The following is a 27,027-nucleotide window of genomic DNA, read 5'->3' as shown; positions in this document are numbered from 1 at the left end:
CTTGTCATTTATTACTGAAGGTAGCAAACACATGTATGAAAATGTACTGGTCATCCCATCCTACATCCTTCGTAAGTTCTGGTGAAGTCTGTGGCACACAGTGAACTATGGATACTTATCCTCCATATGTCCACTGAGTCTTTTAAAAACTAAATCTTGTTCGGCGACCATGCCCATAGAGTCCAGAGATTTATGCACCGAATGAAACAAACATCAGAACGTTAGAACTAGCCATAGTAAGTCCTCAGGCACCTGGAAAACATTTTTGAAAACGATTGCATCTGCTTTTTAGAAAGCTCCATGGAGAAACATGAGCCAGAGCACCAAAATTGCCTCCATGTGTGAGTCCATTTGACATTTCCTCTTTCGGTTTCTTCTACTCTCCCGTGTGCACCTCACCGGATGAGCACTATTTTCTTAGCTGTAAACAAGCCTCAAGTTCCTCTTTTGGAAAGACCCACATTTAAGACAAAAGACACTTAACTACTTTTTAACACATAAGCTGAGGTTGGATATTTGTAAACTTTTTAGTCGTTCTCTGTCCAAGACCCATAAAGCTGTGTTCTACAAACCTAGCTACAGTGATGAGGGAATAAAAAAAAAAAAAAAAAAGTCAGACATGCAGAAAATCTTCGATTGGGTAGGCTCTGAACTCTAACGGAGATGTATCATCACCAGCCAGGGTATTCAGAGTTCTTTTTTACACATCTGAACCAAGAATGTAAGTTCATTTTATCCAGCTGACCAGGAGACAGGTTTATCTAACTTTTTTTTTCCCCCCGAATCCGTTGCAAAACACATGCGGATCTTTTTATTACAAATTATTACAAATTGGAGCTTAGACTCACCACCACCACCACCACCGCCAAAGCGGTGAGAGCTGAGAGGCTCCTGCTTCTGGTTAGTTGGGTGACTTAAAGATTCCCATCCCTCCCGGGTAGCCCAAAGCAGGGGGGATTTCTGTCTGGCAAGCATATATTGGTCAAGACACAAAAGGGATGTTGCATTTTGAATTGATTGGCTATAGGAAGGTCCCCAAACCATTAATGGCCCGGTGTCCCTTCCTAGGGGGATGGGTCAGTTTCCTAGCAACTGTATCTCTTGGGTGGGGAAAGAATGCAGTAGGGCAAGTTCTTTCCCTCAGGGCATTAAGGCTAGCCCTTCCCTGAAGGTGGCTAGACATATCTCCACCCAGCTAGCCTTGTTTCAGACCTGTGCTTTAAACTTTAAAATGATAGCTACTGATTTTTAAACTTTTGGCCTCTCATTCCCCATTCCCATGATCATTTGAAGACCCAATCTTGAGTCTTCCAGATATGACCCTTGGTATTCTACAGATTGACCTTTCTGTAATGGGATCTGAGTATTTCTCCCAAACATTCCTTCATGAAAGCCATCAACTGATTTAAAATACAAGGCCCAAAGGTAAAAATCAAACTTCCATTAGGCGCTTGTATAAGGGAGAAGTCATGCTGAAGGGGCAAACTACGAATGATAGTTTCTGAATACAGTCTCAACATCCACGTATTGATCACGGGAAGGCTTTCTCATTCCGATGAATTTCAGTCACTGAGATCCATGACACGGCTATGCTCACTCAGGACTTCATCAACTTGCCTCAGTTCTACGTATCTCCACGGAGTAAAATTAAAAACTTATAAGATATAATTTTGAGTTAAATTTTTAAAATGAATTTAATGACCTAATTATCATGGCATCTTATTTTGCTAAGTGTTTCCGTGGAGGAAACATTTGGGTATATGGTTGGTAATATAATATACATAGTTAAATGTATTTACAAAATGGGCTAAGTCAGGATTGTAGTCTCTGGTTTGATACCAATTCAAAATCCTGATACTCTGAAAAAAAAAAAAAGAAAGAAAGAAAAAATTCTTATATTGAACATACTTAATTTTAGGTCTTAGGACATATACTTAAGAAACATTCAGTGCCCACACTGTCTTTTGGTTTGTGTAGAAAGTGGATATTAGGCCTAGGAGGAAAAAAACAAAGCTGAAAAGGCTTTAGTCTGCACTGTGTTCATAAACTATTGGGTTAAATTCTGTCTGTTCTGTAATGTGAAGGCTATTTAAGGAGTTTTACTGTGAGTAAGAAATCAATAATTCTTCTAAGAAAAAAAATGTGGGAGGTGCAAATGAAAGTTACAGGAAGGAATCAAAATGACAGAGAGAAGTTAAAGATCCTGTCAGGGTCTACTGAAGAGCTGTGACAAATGAGAGTTTGTGTTGTTCATTCTAATTAATGTCAGATGTGGGCTATGCCTGACTCACTATTAAACCCTTGTGGATAATAAACATCAGCTTATAATGGTGAAGTAATTCCCCAGTATTCAGCTATACCCATGAATGATTATAAGAAAGAGCCTTAACTGATAGATAGCTTACATGCATAGATAGCATTTCTAAACAGCTGAACATTTTCACATCATACTCCATTTAATTTTTATGTCTTTCTAACAAGGATAAATGAACCAACAAAGTCCATTTTTTACAATGGCTAAATCTGAATGTCAGGTAAGAGATTTTCCCGAAGTTTTATAAAACAACTGGCAAGGTACAAAATGAAATCTGTGCCAAATGCTAACTTCTATTCCATTTTCCTTTGATCTAGTAATTATAATCATGTCCATTTAGGGGCCAGTTTTCATCTTCTCATAATAGCAAACAGATTTTTGCTGAAATCAATATTCAGGGAGTCAATTTTAAATTCCAATTTATTATAGAGAAGAAAAGAAAAAATCTAGTGTTTACAGAACACAGAGTAAAAGGACTTAAAACTCCATAAGCAATAGAATTCCTTTACCAATGAAAGATTTTTTTAAATAATAGTTTCATAGACAAATTTTATATCTGAGTATTCTTATTTTCTTATTTCTATTTAACCAGATATTTTGGTGACTTAAGTGTTAAATTGATTTAATTCTGTTTCTACCAAGCTGTTTATCCTCCGCTTTATTTTGTCTTTCTTTTCAAGAACTTAGATGTTCAATAAACTAAACAACTTTAATGAAATAGCATTATTATATGTACATGTCCTCATTAGGTTTATCTTGTTGTTATAAAACACTAACCAAAAGTAAGATGGGGACTAAAGGAATTATTTAAGCTTATAATCTATGACCATCACCAAAGGCAATTAGGAGGGAAACTCGAAGTATGAACCTAAAAGAGGAAACTGAAACAGAGACCATGGATGAACACTGCCTACTAGTTTGGAATATTGCTCCACTTGGCTTGCTTTCTTGTACAACCCAAGTCTATTTGCCCAGAGGAGATACTACCCACAGTGTTCTATAACCTTTTACATCAATCATTCATGATGAAATGCCTCATGCACATACGAACAGAAAAATTTGTTGGATGCTATTTCTTAACTGGGGTTCCCCTTTTTCAAGTGACCCTATTTCATCAAAAAAACAAACTAGCATAATTTGTGTATGGGTATAATTTCAAAGAAAGTACCTCATACATAAAGAATATTAAATAAGCATGAATACCCAGACAAATGAGACAAAGAGCTCTGGTCTCCTGTATATTTCTAAATCATAAAACAAACAACTGAACAAGTCACAGAATTTGGAGTTAAAGAAGTCTTAGACATCAAAGTGAAGAATTTAACAAAATTCTTAGCACCCATAAGTGGTAGTTGAATCTTTTGTTTTCTTTTGTTTGTTTTCTGAGACAGGGTATCTTTGTGTAGTTTTGGCTATCCTGGACTCATTTTGCAGACCAAGTTGGCCTCAAACTCAGAGATCCACCTGCCTCTACCTCCCAGAGTGCTGGTATTAAAGGAATATGCCACCATGCCTAGCAAATACTTTTAGTTAAACCATGATTCTCCAAGTATGTCTGTGTACTCTGTGTCAAAACCACTTGTGTTCTCTGTCAAATTTCCGTAGAAAATATTGATAAATTTTAATAACCCTACTCATAATATACATGCTGAGAAATATTGTCACTGTTGAATATGATCATGTGTAGAAACAATGTAAACTATTATTTTTTCATCCTTTCTATCTGTCCATTTATTTAGCTATTAAATTACAATTTGTCACTTAGTTGTTCAGTCTATATAGTATATACAGATGAATTATTTACCTAATATTTAGTTTATATGGCAAATGTGTGTTCTTCTGAATCTTCTGGCGGCATATCATGAATCAGGCACCTTAAGTACAAATGACGCACTAAGAAGTATGAACAAGTTTAATAAGTTATCTCTGCTTAAGTGAAACAAGAAGATTAAAATTTTGAAGCCAGTCTGGATAGTGTAGTGAGTCCTTGTCTCAAAGATGAGTAAATAAGCAATTTAATAAATGTTTATAAAGGAAATATTAAAGTCATGAGTTGTCAGCATATGGTTAATTCCATATTCATTTAAAAATAAGTAAATCACTTTTAGTTAAAAAGTGCTCACTTCGGCAGCACATATACTTAAAGTCTTCATAAACTCAACGCTGACCATTGAGAAGTCTGAATATTTCCTTAAGTGTTAGGTACACCACTGTTGTCAGCAATGTTTCCAGTTCAAGTTTAATGTGTTTGTGATACAGCCTCTTTCGCCTCTCATATCTTCACAGATTATACAATGGTATATGAATTACAGTTTACATTTTTGAGTACATCTATACTCTATATCTTTATCATCTCTCTCTCTCTCCTCTCTCTCTCTCTCTCTCTCTCTCTCTCTCTCTATATATATATATATATATATATATATATATATATATATATATAAAACCTTGTGCCTACACTGAAGTTAGTAAAATACTAATGATTACCTGGGCTTCTACTTATCTCTCTCTCTCTAGGTAATCATTAGTATTTTACCAACTTCAGTGCAGGCACAAGGTTATTGTATAATTCAAAGCTGATTTCTGTATTCCCCGTATCTAGTTGCAGTCCGTCTTCTGAGAATTTCCTCTTTCAATGTTACATAAACATGGCTCTCTAATTGTCTTCTGATAGGCCAATAAGGCAGCTTACTTCCAATCCTGAGCAAGGGGGAGATTAGGGCTAGACTTCGGCCACTCAAGGGAGGAAAGTTAGAACTCATAGGGGATTCAGCTAGGCGCAGCTGTGCAAACGTCTCTCAGATGTACGCTCGGAGGAAGCCAGATTAGCTTAGAAGGTAAGAATAGAGTAATATCTGCTCAGTTATTGTGTTGTGAAGTTTATTATTAAACAAATTTAAAAGTCTCAATTATTTGCTTGATAGCCAGGTGAAAAGAAAAACTAAGAGAAACAAATAGTTTTATAAAAATAACCATAACACTTTAGCATATTTATAGGTGAAATAAAGATTAATATTTTACATTTCATGTCACTTAGTTTCCATTATAAAATATTTTTCAGTGAGTCTATGTACTGAAATAACACAAAGTGAAGCTGCAATATCATGCAACAGGAATTATACGTAACAGGAATTTTGTTGTTGCTGTTGCATCCAGGAGTTACTTTACTGTATGTACTCAACTATCTTAAACAGACATTAACTGTCTTTGACTAGTGTGCAATTTAATAGTGTAGGAGACACAAGCTACTGGTAATCAAGATGTTAATTTGGTTAATGAATGTTTTTATTTTCCTTTTTTTCCAGACCTAGTTTTCTGTTATTTCTAAATTATGCTAGACCTCACAGTTTTAAAACACTTTTGTATTTGCAAAATCTTTTTCCTAGTTTTTTAAAATTGAAAATAGATTTTTTTACAATCTCTTCTGACTATGGTTTCCACTCCCCCAGCTACTCTCCACCTCCCTTCCTATCCTGAAGATTTTTTAAAAAGATTTTATTAGGAAAACTTTTATTTTATAGCTAATTTTAGAGATCTAACATTAAAAAGTAAATAAAATATTATCTACAGTAAATATAATAATGTTTCAAAGCACTGGTTATTACAATAAATTTGATAAGAATATAAAGAAAGCTAAAAAAGGAAAAACATACTTAAAGTGAGTAAACATATTTCACATCTAATTAGTAAGCAACCATGCTTCAGACTAGAATCAAATCTAATTTTTTGGATTCTAGATAACACGCTTTTAACTCTGACCAAATAGTTATATTAGATGGCACTAAATAACAGTGCCTATAAAAACTGAGCTATAGCTATTAAAATGCAAAGTATGACAGCACTGAGATAAGTAATATATGATGCCAATAGAGACTAGAGTTTAAAGGCGACTAAAGAAGAAATCTAAAACAGAAGATAGCGTGCCAGGGGCTTATCATCAAGTAAAGAATTCTCCCATCTCCGTGGGTTGTTCTATATTTCAGCAATTGAGAATAAAATTAAATGTCCGATTTAGTGCTCTATTCTAATAGAAGTTCCCTGACAGCTTTTCTCCCTTGTAAATGATGTGTGTTAAAAAACTGTGCTAGTCAGGGATGCACTAATTTCTGCTAGGAGAGTTTGAAAAAGAAAATTAGTCAGTTACTTGTAGGAAAACATACAGTGTGATAATGAACTATCAACTGCATTCAGTCATAAATAAAATTTAAAATCACAAATTCCAAAATTACAGATTTTTTTTTTTTTTTTTTTAGTTTAGACCACTAGCAGTGAATAACAACATGAAGAAAATGATTATAATAATGATTTACAGTGATTGAAAGCAATCACAACATGTGCGGCTCTGGATGGTAGCTTTATTTGGTGGATGTTATTATAAGGCCCATGTAATTCATGTCAGTCATTCCTGAGACAAAAACCGACCTCTTGTAGGCAAGCAAGACATTCCACCCTCAAAAACTCAAATTCCACAACATCGTAATTTTTTTTTTTTCTTATACACAGAGGAATAAACTAGCCCCTTTTAAATGAAAATATAGTCTGTGTTATCTAACAGTTATTTCCCTTACATTGTACCCATTGCCAGCCAGGCCTCACACTGAGCCTGAGCTATGTGGGGAAAAGTACAGTGATGGGCCATTGACCCTCTCAGAGTTGAAAGCCATTTCCTTCTGTCAAACTGTGTGTACAATAGTAAGCAAAAGCATGGCGAATGAATCTCCATTCTACGTCACAGGAAATGATGTTTACACACCTCCTTCTCACAGCCATTATATGCTGCTTTTTGTTTGAAATTGAACTGTAATATTCCTCACAAACACCAGCTTATCAATGTGGCCTAAGGACACCTAGGAAAACGGAGCCCCATCATTAAAACCTCAGTAGGACATTTTTCTCATACATTACATATTTATGGAAGCTACTCAAACACGCTTGGATCTGGAGCTGTGCCTCTGGGGCCATAAAATGCTAATGGAACTGTTAAAGGAGTCCAGTCTTCCAATTATGGAGTACGAGGTACAAGGAAGAGATTTTGGGTTCACTAGTAATTCATAGACTGGTTGGTGGCTGAACAGTGAATACAGAATAAATGTGTCCATGGAATTTGATTGTGAGCAAGGATGTAGGATTCCTAGACATTGGCACAATGCAGAAAGCACACATTAACTCAAGGAAAGTCCTCAGTTTCCTGGCTGATTCACGTTACAGTGATATGGTCACTGGCCATAGGCAATTTCTTCTCCTCCTTTTAAATGGTTTAAACATTTATATAGGAATTCTGAGTTTATGAAAAATTTAACAGAAAATAATTTCCCTGAGTTCTCTGCTTCCCTCGGAGATTTATCTGTCAGTAACAGCTCACATTAGTTCACATTATAGTTAAAGAATCTACTTCTGTGCATAAATAGGAATTAAGACTCTCCATATTTTGTGCGTTTCTATAGGAACTGACAAATATATAGTGGTCTGTATTTATCTATGTGATATGCACAGAGTCATTTCAGTAGTATCTATCCCTTCCATGCACACACTCTTTATCTGCTTACCCATAATTTCTCCCTATTACCATGCCCTAGTAACCAGGAATCTTTTCTAAAATGGCATGTGGTTTCTTCTTATAAAATTTCAGTTGCAAATTGTACAGTATTTCTTAAAGATCTTCACACAGCTCAGATGAAATTATAACCATTCCCTGCTATTAAATACAATTACAGAGTATAATTCAAGCTAACATTTGTTTCATGATAAGTATATCATGGGTCAATGTTGCTATGTCAAAAATTTGCACCTACCTTACCCTTAATTCTACATGCTCGGGATGACTCGCTGTGGGAATAATATGTTCAATAATAATATGGGCTTTAAGTGTGACATGCTGGCACGTGTTCAAGAGTCACAGCTTCCCTGAATTACAAACAAGACTATTCCTTAAAAGAATAAAAAAAATTAGAAAAAAGAAAAAAAAAATAGTTTACCTGCTGTAGAAGTTCCCTGGTGGGGTCACTCACGTATACTATGCTATCATCTGCAAATAGTGACACTTTGACTCCTTCCTTTTTTATTTGAATCCCCTTGATCCTCTTTAATTGTCTTACTGCTCTAGCAAGGACTTCAAGAACTATGTTGAAGAGATATGGAGAGAGTGGGCAGCCTTGCCTTGTCTCTGATTTCAGTGGGATTGATTTAATTTCTCTCCATTGAGTTTGATGTTGGCTAGAGGCTTGCTGTATCTTGTATTTAGGTAAGTGCCTTGTATCCCTGATATCTCCAGGATTTTAAATATCAATGAGTGTTGGATTTTACCAAATGCTTTTTCAGAATCTAAGGAGATTATCATGCGATTTTTTTTCTTTCAGTTTGTTTATATGGTGGATCACATTGATCGATTCTGTATATTGAACTACCCCTGCATACCTGGAATGAAGACTGCTAGCTCATAGCGGATGATTATTTTTGATGTGTTCTTGGATCGGTTTGCAAGTATTTTCATGGCAGCTTAGTCTCCAAGTGAATTACCTAGTAAGGGGAACAGGGACTGTCTCTGCCGAGAACTCAGTGGGTCTGGCTCTTTGATTACCTCCCCCTGAGGCGGGGGGGGGGGGAGGCAGCCTTACCATGAAGCAGAGGAAGACAGTGCAGACAGTGTTGATGAGACCTGATAGGCTAGGGTCAGATGGGAGGGGAGGAGGACCTCCTCTATCAGTGGAATGGGGGAGCATAGGGAAGAAGGGTGGGACTGGGAGGGGACCAGGGAGGGAGCAACAGCTTGGATACAAAATGAATAAGTTGTAATAAATAAAAAATAATAAATTAAAAAAGTTTTTGAAAAAATATATACACTAAGGGGTTATAGGGGTGAAATGTTTATGTTTGAATTTTAGCTTCAATATGCAGTATTTTTATGGTTTGGTTTATTTTCATTGTTGTTGGTTTTGTTTTGCTTTGCTTTTTTTTTTTAATCGAGGGCAAGTAATCTTACCTGTTAAGGTTTCATATATATATAGATATATATATAAACATAAGGAAAAAGTGGAACTCTATGTGCCTTCTAAGACAAAGGTACATTTTGTAGACCCTAACAGAGAAATTGCTTAGAACAAAACAAAAGCAAAAATAAAAACTAAACAAACACAAATAAACAAAAACCTTCAGCCACATTGCTTGCTAAAATATCCCCGTATTTTTTTTAATTGTTTTTTTTTTTTTTTAAATTTCCTCTCTGAATGTCCTTCAAAGGATATCGGCCCAAGTAGAAATGCAAAATATTTATTTTGACATCATGCAAAGGACTATGAAAAGAAGTTATGTACTGTGAAATTACAGCACTGACACTGTATTCTACTCAGAATTGTCACCTGAGAACTGTGAATCATGCTGCTAAGAAGGTTACATTAAGAAAACATGGTTTTGGTTTTAGCTGTGTCATTCTTTTGCTTTCATTATATTGCAAAGTAGTTGTGTAGTGTACTGACATGCATTATTACTTAGTTTTAACGAAGTAAACCTAAAAGTATTCTTTAAGCCATGTAATACTAAATCAAATAATAAACAAAATAAGAGTACGAGTGGTTTTATTAAGAAAAATTAGAGAGAGCCTACAACTCAGACATGGGTTAAGAGTTTTCTGCGTTGGACAACTTGAACTTATGCATTGTCGGTCTGTTTGTTTGGGTCAGGCTTCTCTTGAAACAGTATGAATATATGAAGGTTTTCAGCACAAGATGATCTACATGAGACAGCTTACATCAGGTTGTCCCATTTTTGTGTCCAGAGTTTTTCTTATCTTCAACTTTCCAAGGCTGTGTGTTCAAGAATGAGACATCACTTGTGAGCTCTGACATATCATTCCCAGTGAAATAAACTAGAGATTTGTCTTTAAATTTTGTATGCTAAAAAAAAAAAAAAAAAAAAAAAAGCTCTCATCCGTTCAGTACCAATAATAGTTCTGTTGAGGTGAATATCACCTTTGCCACTGTTATGGATACAGTTGTCTATGCCATCTCAGTCTTCATCATCATCACTGCTATTGCCATGCTTATCTAGTATTCGCAGGCCTCCTTTAAATAGCATCAACATATCCATCAGAAAGAATGCAACTTAATCTCAAGCACTTCATATTCCATGGCAAATATTCTCATGTTATCGGTCACATACATTTCTCTTCTATTTTCGCTGAAGGGGTTGGAGCTTTGTTTTTGTTTTTCCTAATTATTTTTTTTTCCTAATGGAAAATTCAGTGTATTTAGATATCTATTTATAAGTCCTTGCTTTTCACCGTCACCAAGTGGTGCATGACTCAGTAGAAATTGATTTCACCTTCAGACCTACAAACAAATTCTGATGCGTCCACAAGTCTAGGTTATAAAATCTCCATTTACTTATGCACATAAAGTTGAAAGAATGAAGAAAAAAAAATCTTTGACTTATGTAGAGTGCATAAAGAGAACACTACCCTGTATATCAAGGGAATATAGCTCATCACAGAATATAGAGAACATCACACAGAAGGATGGGCAAAAGAGAACCTGGGGCAAGGGAAAACTTGGACAGGAAGGAACACAGCCAGTGACTGGTGACTGTCCTGCTTCCTGAGAAGAAAATGCATAACTTATTTTCCTTTGTCTTAGCCCAACAAGTTGTACATTATATGGCCTGACCAATAACCACTATGTCAACCTGTCTTTTCTATTCTAAAGGAGAACATTTTGTTAAATTTTCACTATTAGTCATTTTATGCAGAGGGGGAGGGGGTAGTAGGTTCAGATACTCTGTCATTCGATTCATATATTGCTGTGCCGAAAACAATGACCGTGACAATGATGACACATCACCCGAAGGTCCCACGCTTTGGCCTAACTGGATTGTTTTTATCACATGGTAAGATATGGAGGTGTAAATTTGGGAGCCAGAACATAAGATTACAGTGGACAAGCATTTACTATAAACCCAAGTTCCTACTTCCATGAATCCTGTTGTAAGGATCAAACAACTGCTTATAACAATGCTAGGATCCCCCAATTCCCTCATGCATAGCAAAGTTAATGTGTGTTCTGTGAAATATATACTTATTTTAAGTAATTAATTTAATGAGTAAGTTATTTCTTATGTATACATTTGGAATGTTGATAAGTTTGTAAGACAACAAATAATTTTGAGAATAAAAAAACTTGAGAATAAAATCTAAGAATACTTACTTTCATAAATAGGTGAATCAGACACTACCCCAATTTAGAGGTTCTGTGGTCACTGTGGGGTATCAGACTACAGATAGTATCTGGACTGAACTCATAAGATAAGCTGACAATGACAGAAAAATGTTAGTTTTTTGTTTTCTTAAAATAGCATTAAGCCATTTTTAGATTTAATTGGAATATTTTGTTATAGTTACTATTTAACCAGAGTATTAATTTTCAAATTTCATTTGCATACAGAGACACTCATTTCACTAATAGAAGACTCTACAAATTGACTGATACCAATGTTTGCCTTTCTATTTTTGCAAGGCAAAATAATCTTGATTGAAAACTTTTACAACTCTCACTTTGACACTAAAGTGAGGCCAATGTCTCCATAGTCAAACTACTAAAAGTCTGGCTCAGCAGAAAAAAGTTTTGGTTTAATACTTTGCAAGTTTCCACAATAGAACAGCACAAAACAGAACTCAGAATAAAAGCATAAAGCTGGTTTTACTATTTTTTATAACTGACTAAATTATATAACCTACTAAAACTGTAAATTGATTTTATTTTATTGCTTTATAATTTTTTAAGTTTTAACATAATTACAGTTTATTCACTTTGTATCCCAGCTGTAGCCTCCTCCCTCATACCCTCCCAATCCCACCCTCCCTCTCTCATCTCTTCTCATGCCCCTCCCCAAGTCTACCTATACTGTAGGTCCTCCTCCCCTTCTCTCTAACCATAGCTTATCAGGTGTCATCAGGACTGTCTGTATTGTCTTCCTCTGTGGCCTAGTAAGGATGTTCCCCCCTCAGGGGGAGGTGATCAAAGAGCCAACCACTGAGTTCATATCCCTAGTATGTCCCATTATTAGGGAACTCAGTTGGATACTGAGCTACCATGGGCTACATCAGTGAAGGGGTTCTAGGTTATCTCCATGCATGGTCCTTGGTTGGAGTATCAGCCTCAGAAAAGACCCCTGGGCCCAGATATTTTGGTTCTGTTGCTCTCCTTGTGGAGCTTTTGTTCCCTCCATGTCTTTCTATCTCCCCCTTCTTATATAAGATTCCCTGCACTCTGCCCGAAGTTTGGTTATCAGTCTCAGCATCTGCTTGGATACCCTGCTGTGTAGAGTCTTTCAGAGGCCCTCTGTGGTAGGCTCCTGTCCTGTCCCCTGTTTTCTCCTTCTTCCGATGTCCATCCCTTTTCTCTGAGTGTAGATTAATCATCTTCCCCAGGGTCCTCCTTCTTGCTCAGTGTAAGTTGATTTTATATATTAAAATGTGGTAATATGCAGGCAGAATAGTATCAGAGAGTTATTATACTGTTTTAATTTTTGTTCTTTCCCTGTGTTATTTTATAGATTAAAGTGTGCTTGCATTTTGAAATTTTCAATATTCATTTAGCATTATTGATCTGAGTAATTAAAAAGAAAGAAGAAAGAAAGAAATGCTACCTAGTATTTTTAAGTGATTCAAAATTTAAGGAAAGCTATTTTCAATGTTGCATTAATGGCTGATATTTTATGTATAAGTTTTCTGTACTCTTTGCTTTACAATAATGTTGTGTAACTTATCTTGATTCCCTAACACATCTAAGCACTATGGGAACTCATTCATGTATTGCAATAAGAGGCCTGTTGCCTTCTATCCAATTCTTGTTTTTCAGAACTCCCAGTGGGGAAAAAACTAGAGAACATTTTAAACTATTTGAAACCATAAACAATTCCTCTCGACTATTAACAGAGACTCTTTCAGAATGTAATCTATTCTATGGCTGAGAGTGAAAAAGCTTTCTGGCCACTTGACAATCATTTTATAAGTGAAACCAAAAAGTATTTACCATTACCCACTATCTGGAAATATTCAGTTTTCTTAGAATGGTGAATCAATCAAACAAAGTAAAAACTACTATCACTTTCATAAAATGCTTTTATAGAAAAAAATAGAAATAATAAATATCTTATCAGCATAATATCATCCAGTGTCTCAGTGTCACATAACACACTAAAGGCACACATATATCTTAAAAATAGAAAATAATATTCTTCAGAAAGCAATTATAGGATTCTGACTAAAAGGAAAAAGAATAAAGATTTGAAACAAAATAACACTTTATTACTTTTCAAGCATGCTGGGATAAGACTGCACAATTCCTGAGGGGCACCTGTGGAAAAAAAGAACTAAGGATGACAGTTAGAGCAGGCGAATTTAGCTGTTAAACAAATTGACATGCCATGCTTGCCTGACCCCTTTTCATTTCTACGTAACTGGCCTTCATTTGCTAAAGGCAAGGACCAACCAACCCATTTAGGTGGACAAGCATAACAATTCAAACCAAGACAAAGGGGGAAGCTGTTCAGGGACCTCTTCCACACTAAAGAAAGAACAAAGCACAATGTATCACATTCAGAAGAGCATTAATATGAGAGAAAATTTGGCCGATCTCAGGACCCATGTGTGAAGAACCTAGATGTTAAAAACTTTGAACTAAGTTCCTAAGTAAACAACCCTGAGGCTTTTAGAGATCTATAACTTTAAGTAGGTAATAAATCTCTTCTTTATTTAAGCTATTACTGGTATTTTCTGATGCCCCTTCCCCCTTTCTGAGTGGCAGCATTAATCAGGCTGGGTATTCAGAGCATTCCTGGGAGGTGAAACAAACATTGAATAGGGTTAATTAAAACAGAGCCGTGAACCTAGTAATTTAGAGAAAAATTTAACAGACCTGCACAACTTACACAATAAAGAAAGAGTCAATAGCAACAAAGCAAGGAGGAATAGGGATTTTCTTAACTCTTCCATAAAGTCAACTTTATTTTTTTAAATATTTATTACTATTATTAATTACACTTTATTCATTTTGTACCCCCCATAAGCCCCTCCCTCCTCCCCTCCTGATCCCACCCTTCCTCCCCTTTCTGCATGCATGCCCCTCCCCAAGTCCACTGATAGGGGAGGTCTTCCTCTCCTTCTTTCTGATCTTAGACTATCAGTTCTCATCAGAAGTGGCTGCATTGTCATCTTCTGTGGCCTGGTAAGGCTGCTGGAGGTGAGCAAAGAGCAGGCCAATCAGATTATGTCAGAGGCAGTCCCTCTTCCCATTACTATGTAACCCACTTGGAAACTGAACTGCCATGGGCTACATCTGTGCAGGGGTTCTAGGTTATCTCCATGAATAGTCCTTGGTTGGAGTATGAGTCTCTGGAAAGTTCTCTGTGTTCAAATTTTCTTGTTCTGTTGCTCTCCTTGTGGGGTTTCTGTCCTCTCCAGCTCTTGCTATTTCCCACTTCTTACATAAAATTCCATTCACTCTGCCCAACGGTTGACCATTAGGCTCAGCATCTGCTTTGATAGTCTGCAGGGCAGAGGCTTTCAGAGGCCCTCTGTTGCAGGTTCCTAGGTCATTTCCTGTTTTCTTCTTCTTCTGATGTCCATCCTCTTTGCCTTTCAGGATGGGGATTGAGCATTTTAGTTAGGGTCCTCTCTTTTGCTTAGTTTGTTTAGATGTACCGATTTTATCTTGTAATTGAATCACATTATATCTCTTCCCCACTCCTTCTCCTCCCTCAGTCTTCCCATGTCTTCCCCTCTTAAGTTGATAGCCTCTTTTTCTTTTCCTTATTACTGTACATATATATGTGTATGTATTACACACACATATGTATGCATATATACATAAATACACATATTGCAAGCATATATACACACACACACACACACACAGACAACTTGCTGGGTTCATTTTTAGTTGTTTATGTGTATATGTTTTCAGGAACTTTTTCTTGATAATATTCTTGTAAGTTTTGTTATACAATTATCAGGACAATTATAATAGTTGGAGTTAAATTTTCAGCCAAGGCTATGGGTCAGGAGAAGTGCCCTAAATTACCTGCTTCCTCCCAAACTCATCACAGTGAAACAGAAACACTGCAGCAGTATTCAAAACATGAGGTAATGTTGCACCACCAACCATGAAGAAACGGCAAGGGAGCTGAGCAGACTTGGAAAGTGGTTAAACCTTCCCAAGAGTAATGATGAAATTGTTTATACAAAATAGTATTATGAATCCACATCCTTTGTGTCAGTTGCTGAGGGCTTCTCCACATCCTCCATTGTGTCAGGAACTGAGGGCTTCTGCTCTCATTGGCCAGGAACTATAACTGAGTCAGCTCTCTAGCAGTAGGTCTTGGTTCTAGGATTCCTAGTGTTCTTAGCTTGGGTTTAAGATCATTGTCTCTGAGGATCTGATAGCTTCTGTAACTCAGCGGATCAAGGCCTGTGGATATTATTTGGGGTTCCTTTCACAAAGGCTCATGTTTCCACATTTGCCCTAGTCTTCTCCTTATCTATGCTGTTTTTTATGAGGCTGCTACTCCTTGGTCAGCCATGGCTGCCAACACTCCAACCCTGCCTCTGTTAGGATAATACAGTAAAGCCAGCATCCACAGAGTCATCCTAGGTCTGCCAAGATCACTCTGGCATAGGTGCATCCCAGCATGTAAATGGGGTGTGGGCCAAGAGTGTGACATGCTGGGTTCCGGCCTGCAGTTGGTGGGCCGGAGGTTGTCAGTTCTTTAGCTCCAAACCTGCACTGCCCGTGCCTGCAACTTCTTCAGCATCAAGTATTACTATGGTGGTGCAAGCTCCAGGACCTGTGTTCCTGGAGGTGTTGTGTTCTCTGCTCCTAATCCCTGGCATAGTCTTCAGCTGTCAAGCTAAGGTGCTGTGCACATAGAACCTGGATTACCATGTTCGCTGAGCTTCCAGAGTGAAAGTCAGCTGTCAAACTTCAACCAGCAGGTTTGCCAAACCTTAGGGCCCCAGGGCCAATGTTTAGATTGTTGGCTGCCAGGCCATGTCCGTGTTCCTTACTGCTATTTTCCAGTCTTCTGCTCTCTCTGTCCCTTCTTGATGTATCCAGCAAGAGTATCATGGAAAAACCGTTAGGGAAGTAACATAGTTTCTCCCAAAAGATCAATGTACTGAGCCAAGTAGCTTGCTTCTATAGTCTTAAGAAAGACTATGCAGATCAATCAAAGCCATTTGTTTGTCCCAGTGCAGCAATGGAGATTTGTGGTTTGAAGTCATCAGAGATTTGGTCAGAGGGTGGTTACAGGAGTTCAGTGGGGGAGTGCTTCTCCCGTGGCACAGGTGGAAGCCTTAATGAAAGGCTTGTGGCTGCAAAAACTGTCAGAGGAACTGCCAAACAGCCTTGGTCAGTGCTGTCCCTTCAAGAACCAGTGCTATCAGCTATAGTCCTTGCAGAGCTGTTTCAAAGCTGCCATGGAGTGTTCAAAGTGCTGGCACACACACAGTCTGTAGTTGTGCTGGCTTTTAGAGTGTTTGTTCTTCCGCTCTAGACACCTCAGGTGGCATGAGAGAATTCTCAGAGCTGCTAATTAGGAAGCTGCTAGCGTCTGTTCTTATTTACAAGAAGATGAACATCAGAAACAGTGGTTACAACATAAGCTCAGCATTAACACTAACAATCACTTTCACAGTTCTTAGAGAGAGGTGGGTCCCCTAGTTTTTATTAAGTGAACTTCTGAGCTCCAGGCTTATCCAGAATCAGTATTCAGAACTGCACACATACACTTTGACACTCTTGTGGTCAGCGACTCCAGAAGGGAAATTTGAACCTCAGAATGGCAAGACACCTTTCCTGGAGTCCAAAGTAATCTAGTCCAAGATGGGTAATGTGGATGTCTAGTTAATTCTTCATGAACCTAACTGCCAAGCAGGGGGTGGGATGAGATTCACCTAAGGAGGTAATAGTGAAGAGAAGTATCATGATAGACTAGAAAATGCATAGATATTGAAATAGTTCAAAGATATGTAAGAATTGAAAGATACCATTTGGAACTTGTCAAGACACAAAAGCATAATATTTTCCAACAGTACAATAATCACACCAAATTTAATTCTACCAACTAACTTTGTTCACTAACAATTGTGAAAGAAATTTGAATATTGCAGATGTTTGGGGCAGAAGTTACAACGGATCAACGCATGAAGTGTAGAGAGTAATTTAAAAATACATCAAATTGTTTTAACTTGAAATCCTTCCCAATGAAGAAGAATATACATGCAGATTCTGACAGAGAGTACATTATGCCAACACTTCAAGAAAAGGGAAACTCTACTGTTGTTGGTAGGAACATATAAAGACCTATATTTATTAGGGAAATTAGTATGGATTGTTCTCAGAGTCTAAAAGGAGAAGTAGAGATAAAATGCAGCAATCTCAAGGAAAGCAATCCAGTGAGCTGAAAATTCAGCTACATTGCTTTGTTTATTACAGCTGGATTCGTAATACCAGAATGTTCTTTAGTCTATGAGTTTATCAGTGGATGAAGGAATAAAATATAGTGTATGTTTTCACATGGTAAAATTTTATTTATCCATTAACGGGAATTAAATGTTGAAATTTGTGGAAACACGTGTGAGTTGTAAAAGCAATATATAAACTAAGCCAGTAATAGGACAAATAGTAAATATCTTCTTTCATATGCAGAAGCTGAAATTTGATTATTTATGGGAAGAGGTGACAATAGTGGCTTCCTCTAGCCAAAAAGATTGATGGGAAGTGGATATTTTGTTACTGGGTCAGAGTTACCATTATATAAAGGAGTAAATGCTCATATTCTATAGTACTGGGGGGAACTACAATAACAGTTATACTAATTATATAGTTGTATAATTTCGTAATAGCTAGAAGACAGACATTTGAATACCCTGAACATGAGACAATAATAAACAGTCAAGACATGCTAATTACACAATTTCATCACTATATTCTGCATCTTTATTATCAGATTCCATTGTGCTTATCAGATGCATGCAATTATTTTTAAACACTTTTTCAAAAATGAACAAAGAGACAGATATTATTGTTAAACAAAGATTTACCCTTCAGTTGTGGAAAACTGTCAGAGCCTACGACTGTATTGGAATTGTGAATAAATTTAATCAGTGGACTAGGGAAGAGGAATAAAGGAGGAAGAAGGATCGAGGATGGGACCTGGAGGAGATGAGGGAGAGGGCTACAACTGGGATACAAATTGAAAAATAATAAATAATAATAATAACGATTTAAACTTTTTAAGAAGAGAAGTTGATGCTTTAGTTTTCTAATAGATATAGTAGGTATAGCCTTCTCTTACAAAGTGAGGGATCATAACGTGCAAGCTCAGCTTGTAAGATTTCAAACATTATGTAATTTATGTTTTCTAGATGAGCGCACTGCCTACAATGACTATGGCACAGAGTCTGCCCTTCACAAACTTCTTTTAAGCTCAAACTCATGGAAACGTTAGTACCATCTTCGGCCTCAACTCTGTGAGTAAAGGTTGTAGATTGGGATGATTCTTTACTGTACGTGGTTTTCCTAATAGCCACGTGCTCTTAGGTTATTTGGTACACTCCCATTCAGTACCATTTTAACAATTACACATCACGGTGAAATTCGTCTCTGTCTGAGGTCTGGTGTGAAGGGGCATTGCTCAATAGGAATCTGAAGGACACAAACTGGAATGACAATCAGACTTGTCTCAATCCTGATCTCTGCTAAACCCAATCAAACCCAGTTACTACGTAGCACCGAAGCAATCCTTCCCCAATAGTGTACAGAGATACAATTCACTATGATGAAATCCTATTGTTTATTCCTTTGTACTGGAAATTATGAAGTCAATGCAAATAAATGTCTACACAATTGTCCAAAGGTAGTTTCCTCTTCTCTTCTTCCTTGGTGAGGGTCAGATAATGCTAGCTCACAAGATAGAACCTTAGCATTTGAGGAGATATCAGAAGATAAAAAACAGCAAACAAACAAACAAACAAACAAAAAACCCGGACATTCTCAGTTACTTCAGTTCAGTTCCCTATTTTTGAAAAAACAAACCCTGAAGAAACGGGAATTACCCTTGACCTGTTCATCACCATCAACCTCTTTTGTTGCATTCAATCAACCCACAAGTAGAGCTGTCCTTCTTCAAATATAGAATAAAATTTACAGGTTTCTGTTTTTTGAAGACTCCTATGCTATTTTGAAAATAATCAGCACATTTATGTGCTTTTCTCTTGGACTGGGAGGAGACAAGGGAGGGGGCTATAGCAGGGACACAGTGAATAAACTATAATAAATAAACATGTAAATAAAATTAAATTAAAAAAGGAAAAAAAAACATTTCCTAATAAGTTTTTGTTTGTTTGCCTGTCTCAGACACAGACAGACAGACAGACAGACAGAGAGAAAAAGAGAGAACTGTCTGTCTTTGATTTGGGTGTATGAATAGGTCAGAGAATCTGGGAGTTGTTGGCGAAGAGGAGTGATTACAACATTGTATAAAAAACTGTTCCCGATAAAAGAAGAGAAAAGTGAAACAGAACAGATTATTTTTTGATAATCTACACTAGAAAGAAGTTATCAAAATCCTTATATCCTATATAAGATTTTGTAGCTTAATAAAACTTAAAATCAAAGGACGTATGAATGCAGCAATGCATGAGAATATTTCCTCTTCCATTCTGATGCCCACAGCTGCTCTGCTTTTCTCCATCTGTATCCCCAGCCCACTTTGTTTTCATTCTTAAGAGATATCTCATTTTCCCATTTGTCTCACATTCCTCAATACCTTATTATAAATAATTGTTGCCCACATGAAATATGTCCTTTGAGGAGACTGTTCAGCACAAAGAGAATCTGAGATGTGGTCTCTGGTGAGGTAATATATAGTTCTTGATCATTAAACAAGCAGAAGTGTAGAAGCCACCTGAAAGACTGACTTTTTTTGGTGTTGGTTGCATGACCTTTGTGCCACATTCCACCTCTGTTAGTTCCTCAGCAAGAATTGATAGGTCATTTTCAAAGAATCATTGCAAGGAAATAACACTGAAAATTTGAAAAGCAGAATGAAGCCTTAAGAAGTCTCTCTGGAAAACAGCCTGAAATAATAAGTTAAAGTAAGTAATTAAAAATTTAAGATAGTATACAAGCATCATTAAAAACACTGTTTTGTTTTTTTTTTTTGGCATATTTGTGTTGAGACTGACTCCAGCACTAATGAGAGTCCACAAAACATTAGTATTCTGAATTCAAATCTTAAAAAACTAAAATAAAATTCAAAAGTTAATGCTGCTAATCTTAGAACATCTGTGATATGTAAATGAAAAAGAGGGTGAAAAGAGTCAAGTCACAGACACAGCCATGAGAGTGGAATTCCTTCTATGTGGCCTTTGGGACATTAAGACATTCTGATTGTGTTGCAAGGCTCTTTAGGTCAGGACATGAGAGTCTGGTCCAATGATTGAGATAGACTTATATTCTGATTTCTCTGAACAATAAAAAACATCATTCTGAGGGAAAGGTGTATTTCCCTGAATAATTAGAATTAATTATTTATAATTAAATAATAAATAAATAAAATGTTAATAACATATTTTTCTATTCATGTACAGACATTCTCTACAAAGCAAGTCCTAGACTTTTTGCCTTATTTTCAAGCTTCACTGAACTCTCAGCCATTAGGGTGTTTACACACAAGCAGAGCTGAACTGAAGTGTTCAGCTGCAAACTGTTCCTACTCACATGCTAATAGAGCAGTTCTGTGATCATGACTGAAAACTAGTGAGAGTCAAACTGTACATAAAATACCAGAGCATCTATTCTGACAAATGACACACAGCAAAATTACATTTAAAGCGGTTACAAGGCCCCAAGGAACCCATCAGAGAATGTGTGCAAACAGAGCGGGACTTTCTACTTCTAATTCGGTTGACAAAATGACAAAATATGGCTCTTTCTTGTAATGACAGTGAGAAATAAGTTGACTGCAAACATAAAGTATGCTGTTGCTAAAAATGAGAGATGACATTCATAGTATGCTACATTTCAGTTGGCAGCCTTACTGAAAAGTGTCACATGGTCTTTGTTTTTAAGAAAGGCAAAGGATGTGATGAGTAAAAAGGAGGAAAACAGCAGGTTCATCTCTGAACATATAGACAGACAGGACTATCTGAAGGCCAATTTGTGATTCAATTAGCACCGTCGGGGAAGGGGGGGGGGAGCTTGCAAAAAACATACATTTCTAAAAAGAATGCCAAAGGAATGCTGTGAGCACATTTGTAAATCTCAGTTCTTTCCTACTACCCTTATCCAACCACCCAAACAAACCAGTTTAAATACAGCTTCTTTTACTAATGCCTTTTGAAGCATTGCTGCAGTCAAGTAACCATCTGTTACAAACACAAATAGAGCCTCATTCAAGAATTATGTTGCACGGGCTTCATAGCAAAGTTCTTACGTGCAAGCTGTTCTTGTCAAAATCAGAACCATTGTGATGATGCATCTTAATATTCAATCAGACTTTAAGTAAAGAGTGACAAAAGTCCACATATGGATGACAGCTGTTTCTTCAGTAAATATTTTCCCCTTTATTGAATGGAGGCTTATGGCAGTTTAGGATAAGTTCCATAAGACATTTCAGCCGAACTGCCTGAGGACTATTGAAATGACAGTAAGAAGAAAGTTCCAGTTTTCCAATCTGCTACAATTTACATATTCAAAACAACAGCCCTTTCAACTAAAGAAACACTCTGTGCCATTGATCCTGCAGTCTCTTTGGCTAACACTGGTGAACGGGTGAATCTGGGAACTGTACCTCTTTGTTATTCTCCTTTCTAATTATACTGCCATGTTTACAAATTATAAGAATTTTTTATATAGCTTTTCCAATATATGAACAAAGTTGATAGGAACTTAAACATTTGTGAATATTTTAGCGAGCAGTGAAATTGTTTTAAAAGATTAATGATTCTGTTATTTGAAAGAACGTCTTTATAAGTGATGTTTTTAAACCAATAAAGTGAATCACAAATTAAAAAGCAAAAATGTATAAATAGACTCTGCAGAGTTCATTAATATCATAATATTATTTGGGGAAAATATCAATATTTATTGGAAAAGTAGTCTGAACAAAGATGTCTTAATGTTGCAGTACCCTTGAACACAGATTGTATTTTGTTTATAAATCCTAAATGCTATGCTGACTCAAGTAGATTAACAGTGTTTCTTTCAAGAAGCCCTTGTGAAATTTGCTAACTCCAAGGTTCCTTGCTAAGCACCAAAATTCTCTGTACTGAATCTGACATGACCACACTGAGGTTCTTGGAGACTACAAGCAAATTTGGGTAAGGAGAAGGTTGTGGTGCCTTAGGCTAGGTCTGTGATATCCCTTTATATAAAGCCTATTTTTCTTTCTACAATGCTGGCACTACTGTCAACATTGTGCTTTTGTTCTTATTTTAATAATGTTAATGTCTTACTTCCTATAAAACCTTATGTTGGTCTTGGATCCCTTTTTAAGGGGACCTTTTTCCAGACATGTCATGCGGAAGGCGGTGTTCTTACCCTGCGATGGGATCTGCTGCTATGGCTTTGGGACTGTGAAGCTCCAGTTCAATCAGAGTGACACACACAGAACCATTATAATTACAGACAAAGATCCGGTCAGTGACATGGTCCACGAAGTAGAAGTTCCTGGCAAGCCAGTCAATTGCCATTTGTTCCACATCTGAAAAACACGTAGGCAGAGTAACTTATCACAGATGAAAACCTTGCATCATATCCAGAATACAGACGTCTGGCCAAGCCATTACAAAGAACAGCTTAAAATGAAAGTGGTTTCTTTAGTCATTCCAATAAACCCTGTATATATTATATAATATACTATGTATTATTTGCATACTATACATAATATTATTTATTTATCTAATATATTCTGTGACGCTAGAGAACTCTGACTAATACAATGTTTATCAATGCAGAGAGCCACAAGCAGTTACTGCTACAGAAAATGAGGGGTTGTGGCAATTCTCTGTTCTAGAATGGTCATTTATTACACTGCCCTTTCCTTAAAGGCTCTGGAATCATTGAAGAAAAGGGCAAGATGCTTTGGAAAATCAGACACCTGGACTCGGCAGCAAACTAGTTCTTGATGAGCATGGTGTGGCCACCGATCAATGAACCCAGAGAAGCTGTACAGAATCAAGGCAGGCCAGATTCCAGCAAGGATGGAAACAGACTCCGATAAAGAAATGTTAGAATCTGGGAGGCTATTGAAAACTTATGGCTCGTTTGTAAGGTAAATCAGTTTCTTAGGTATGTGGCTCCTGAAAGGATAGCCATGCTCCAGTAGGTGGTACTACATCCATGAACATACGAAGGTGGGACACACAAAGTGGACTTAGAGGGTTGAAAAACAGACTACAACAGGAATGGGAAGGGAGACATTGTGGTTAAGTTGGGGGATAGAGGGATGGGGATGGGTTTGATCAAAACACATTGTAATCATGTATAGAATTCTCAAACAACAAAACCCAAAATATAATAGAAAAGATTATAGGGGAAATTATAGGAAAAAATGCTTTATGATAGCTTTGCCTGAGGAAGGTACCCAAAATTTATTCATTAAAGCCAAGGTGAAGTGAAAGATTTCTTCAGTGGCATTCTTAGGCACTGAAGAGAACAAAAGGAAGAATAAAATGGCTTAATCAAAGATTCTTATTCTCTATAGTCCAATACCATGTCACACTATGAGGACAAAACTTATTTCATATCTATTTAATGAAGTAGCCATCATGTTTATTAAGTTTAGCTTTTGCGTCTGGGAAAATAGATCATCAATGCATTGCATTTTAATCAATTCCATTTTAAATTCAAGTAACACTGATTGTTAATGGATACAATGGACAAAGCAGCCACATTAAATTGCATGTGTTTTATTTGAGCATTTCTATTTTAAAGCTCCATAGGTTTTATATTGTAGGTTGTAATGTAGCTTTGTGTAGTAGTATAAATCTGTAGTGTTTAATTTGTAGTTATAGAAAAATCATTTCAATGATATGCCATAATTCTATGAGACACTAAATGCTTACATATATGGCACAATTCTTTTGCCAATATATGTTTTAAATACTCAAAAAATAAATTAAAAATGAGCTGGAGATGTAGCTTACTTTGAAGATTACCCATCATTCATGCATAAGGTTCTGGGTTCAATCCCCAGTAGCACATAAGCCAGGGATGATTATACTTGCCTGAAATCATAGCATGGGGGAGGTGGGACCTGGAGGATGAGAAGAAGTTCAAGGCCATCTTACTCATTTAACAAGATTGAGGCCTTCTTAAGTACTGGAGATCCTGTCTAACCCCCTTTCCCTACCAACATCTGAAAGCCCAAATAACTACACACACATATGGGTACTAAGTTCTCCTACTGCTTTTCGGGTACTAGTACTGCTCTGGCGCCTTCAATAATGCCATACATGAATCTTGGATCCATAGTCATGTTTTTAAACTTTTGAAGATTACTGCTGCCCTACTTATGTTTCAGGCTAAGGCCCAGTAATTATTGGCTAACATCACCAATAGAACAAAACCCCATGAATACTTAATTTTTATGTGTACATATACTTTTATGAGAAATGGTAACTTATGGGTAAACTAAACAAATAAGAAAATTAACAGTTAAGAATAAAATACCAGGCCATAGAGTAAGACAATGCAGCCAGTCCTGATGAGATCTGAGAAGCTAAGGACAGATGGAAGGGGTGGAGGACCTCCTCTATCAATGGACTGAGGGGGAAACATGGGAGGAAAAGAGGGAGGGAAGGTGGTTGGAAGGGAACGAGGGAGAGGGCTACATCTGGAATACAAAGTGAATAAATTGTAATAACCAAAAAAAAAAAAAAGAGAGAAAGAATCAGAAAAAAGATTAAAGTAAAAGAATAGCAACAACACGTTGTTATAAAATTTAGGGAAATGTAGTCTCTCCATCTCTGTATCTGTCAAAAAAGCTTATGATACTTATTTAATTCATGTTGACCACGGGAACTTAAAACTGTGGAAAGTGAAACAAAAGCTCAGAAGCAGCTAGCATACATTTCAGTACTTCCTCCCTCTGACTTAATATGTATCTTTGGTCAATTGAATGGATTGTCCCAAAGTATAACACTGTAATGGCCATTCTTCATTGTCAACTTGATAGACCTGGGAAGAAGGAGCCTCAGTTAAAGAACTGCCACCATCACACTGGCCTATTGGTATGTCTGTGACACATTTTCTTGCTTGCTAATTGATTTGAGGCTGCCCTGCCCACGGTGATGTCACCATTTCTAAGCAGTTGGGTTGGTGCCGTGTAGGAAATGTATCTGTACATGAATCTAGGAAAAAGCCAGTTAGCAGCTTTTCTCTTTCCCTCTTATACCCGCTTCTCTTTGAGTTTCTGTTCTGGCTTTACTCAATGATAGACTGTGGTTTCCATTTCAAGTTCCTGCCTTGAGTTCCTGCCTTGAGTTCCTGCCTTGGCTTGCCTCAGTGGTGTACTGTAAGCTGTAAGTCAAACCAATCTTTCTTCTTCAATTGCTATGGGCCATGGTGTTTTATCACAGCAACAAAAGTAGAAAAGCCACCCATACACATTTGATATGTAAAGCTGAAAGAATTGTGTGCTTTTCTATGGTGAGTCTCTCTTTTGCTACTCAAATTATTACATGTTCTACAATGGAGAAACTTAGCCACATAGAAGAAAATTTTCCTTTGTTAATGTAAATTGAAGGAATAAAAGTTGTACTTACATTACACATTCTACACAAATGATTAGCTGATTAGAAGAAAAAATATGGTTAGAGTTGGAAATTGCAGGTCCAGAGCCAAATTATCTTGGGTTATCTTAGCCTCTAAGTAGTTATTTATTGGCCACCTCTGATTTGATTAATGTCTATATGACTATTAGATGAATCCTTTTGGATGTACACATCCATAGCATCCAGCAACTCAACAATTATGAAACTCATCGGCAGCATCAGAAGCCTATAGCAGAGATTTCTTCATTTTGCTATAATCCAACTAATGGATGTCTCCACCAATGTCTTTGAAAAGTGTCCTAATTTTAACTGTGTTTGTTCTGTTATGGGAAAACTCCACAGAAGTACAAGTGCATTGTAAACATGTTATTTTGGACAATTTGGTTTTGCATTCCTGAGTTATATCCATTCATATTTTGCTACAGAATAAGCTTTGCCTTTTTTCATTTGAAGAGAGAGTTATAGTTTTTATTTTGCATCTTCTCCACAAAAGTCTCCTTCTCTTATTTGATCCTAAATATTTTTCCTACATTATGCTCCAAATTTCTTCCTCAGAATTGGCCATTTCAATGAATGATGTTCTTGTGGTAGAGACTAACACCAACACACATGCCAATATTATTCACTACGATCTACAACTGTAGTGAATCCACCACTGTAGTGAATAATTACAATCTACCAGAAAAAAAAAAAAAAAGAGATGGCAGCAATTTTGTGGGAATTTCTATCAAGTACTACAAGGATAATCAGAAAATAGAAATTGCAAGTCACTGGACACACATCTTCAGGGCATCAGTAACAGTCTCACTCATATTACACAGCTTTAATGGAACAATAAACATTTAGGTATTTTCTAAACTACCAGAAACCTTATTATTTTTTTTTA

General features: G+C 36.7%; 1 protein-coding gene across 1 annotated transcript in view; it reads right to left on the bottom strand.

The window, feature by feature from the left end:
• Lrp1b (LDL receptor related protein 1B) overlaps window positions 1–27,027 on the bottom strand; it is a 2,073,786-nt gene that overhangs the window by 1,036,071 nt on the left and 1,010,688 nt on the right. Inside the window, exon 7 of the mRNA XM_055599725.1 lies at window positions 22,906–23,068. Within this exon, the coding sequence (XP_055455700.1) occupies window positions 22,906–23,068 (163 nt within the window). The remainder of the gene's footprint in view (window positions 1–22,905; window positions 23,069–27,027) is intronic.

Source organism: Psammomys obesus, unplaced genomic scaffold, assembly GCF_907164565.1.
Source record: "Psammomys obesus unplaced genomic scaffold, mPsaObe1.curated_primary_1811, whole genome shotgun sequence".
NCBI lineage: Eukaryota > Metazoa > Chordata > Mammalia > Rodentia > Muridae > Psammomys > Psammomys obesus.
Note: the sequence above shows the minus strand (reverse complement) of the source record. Positions and strands in the feature narration are given on the sequence as shown.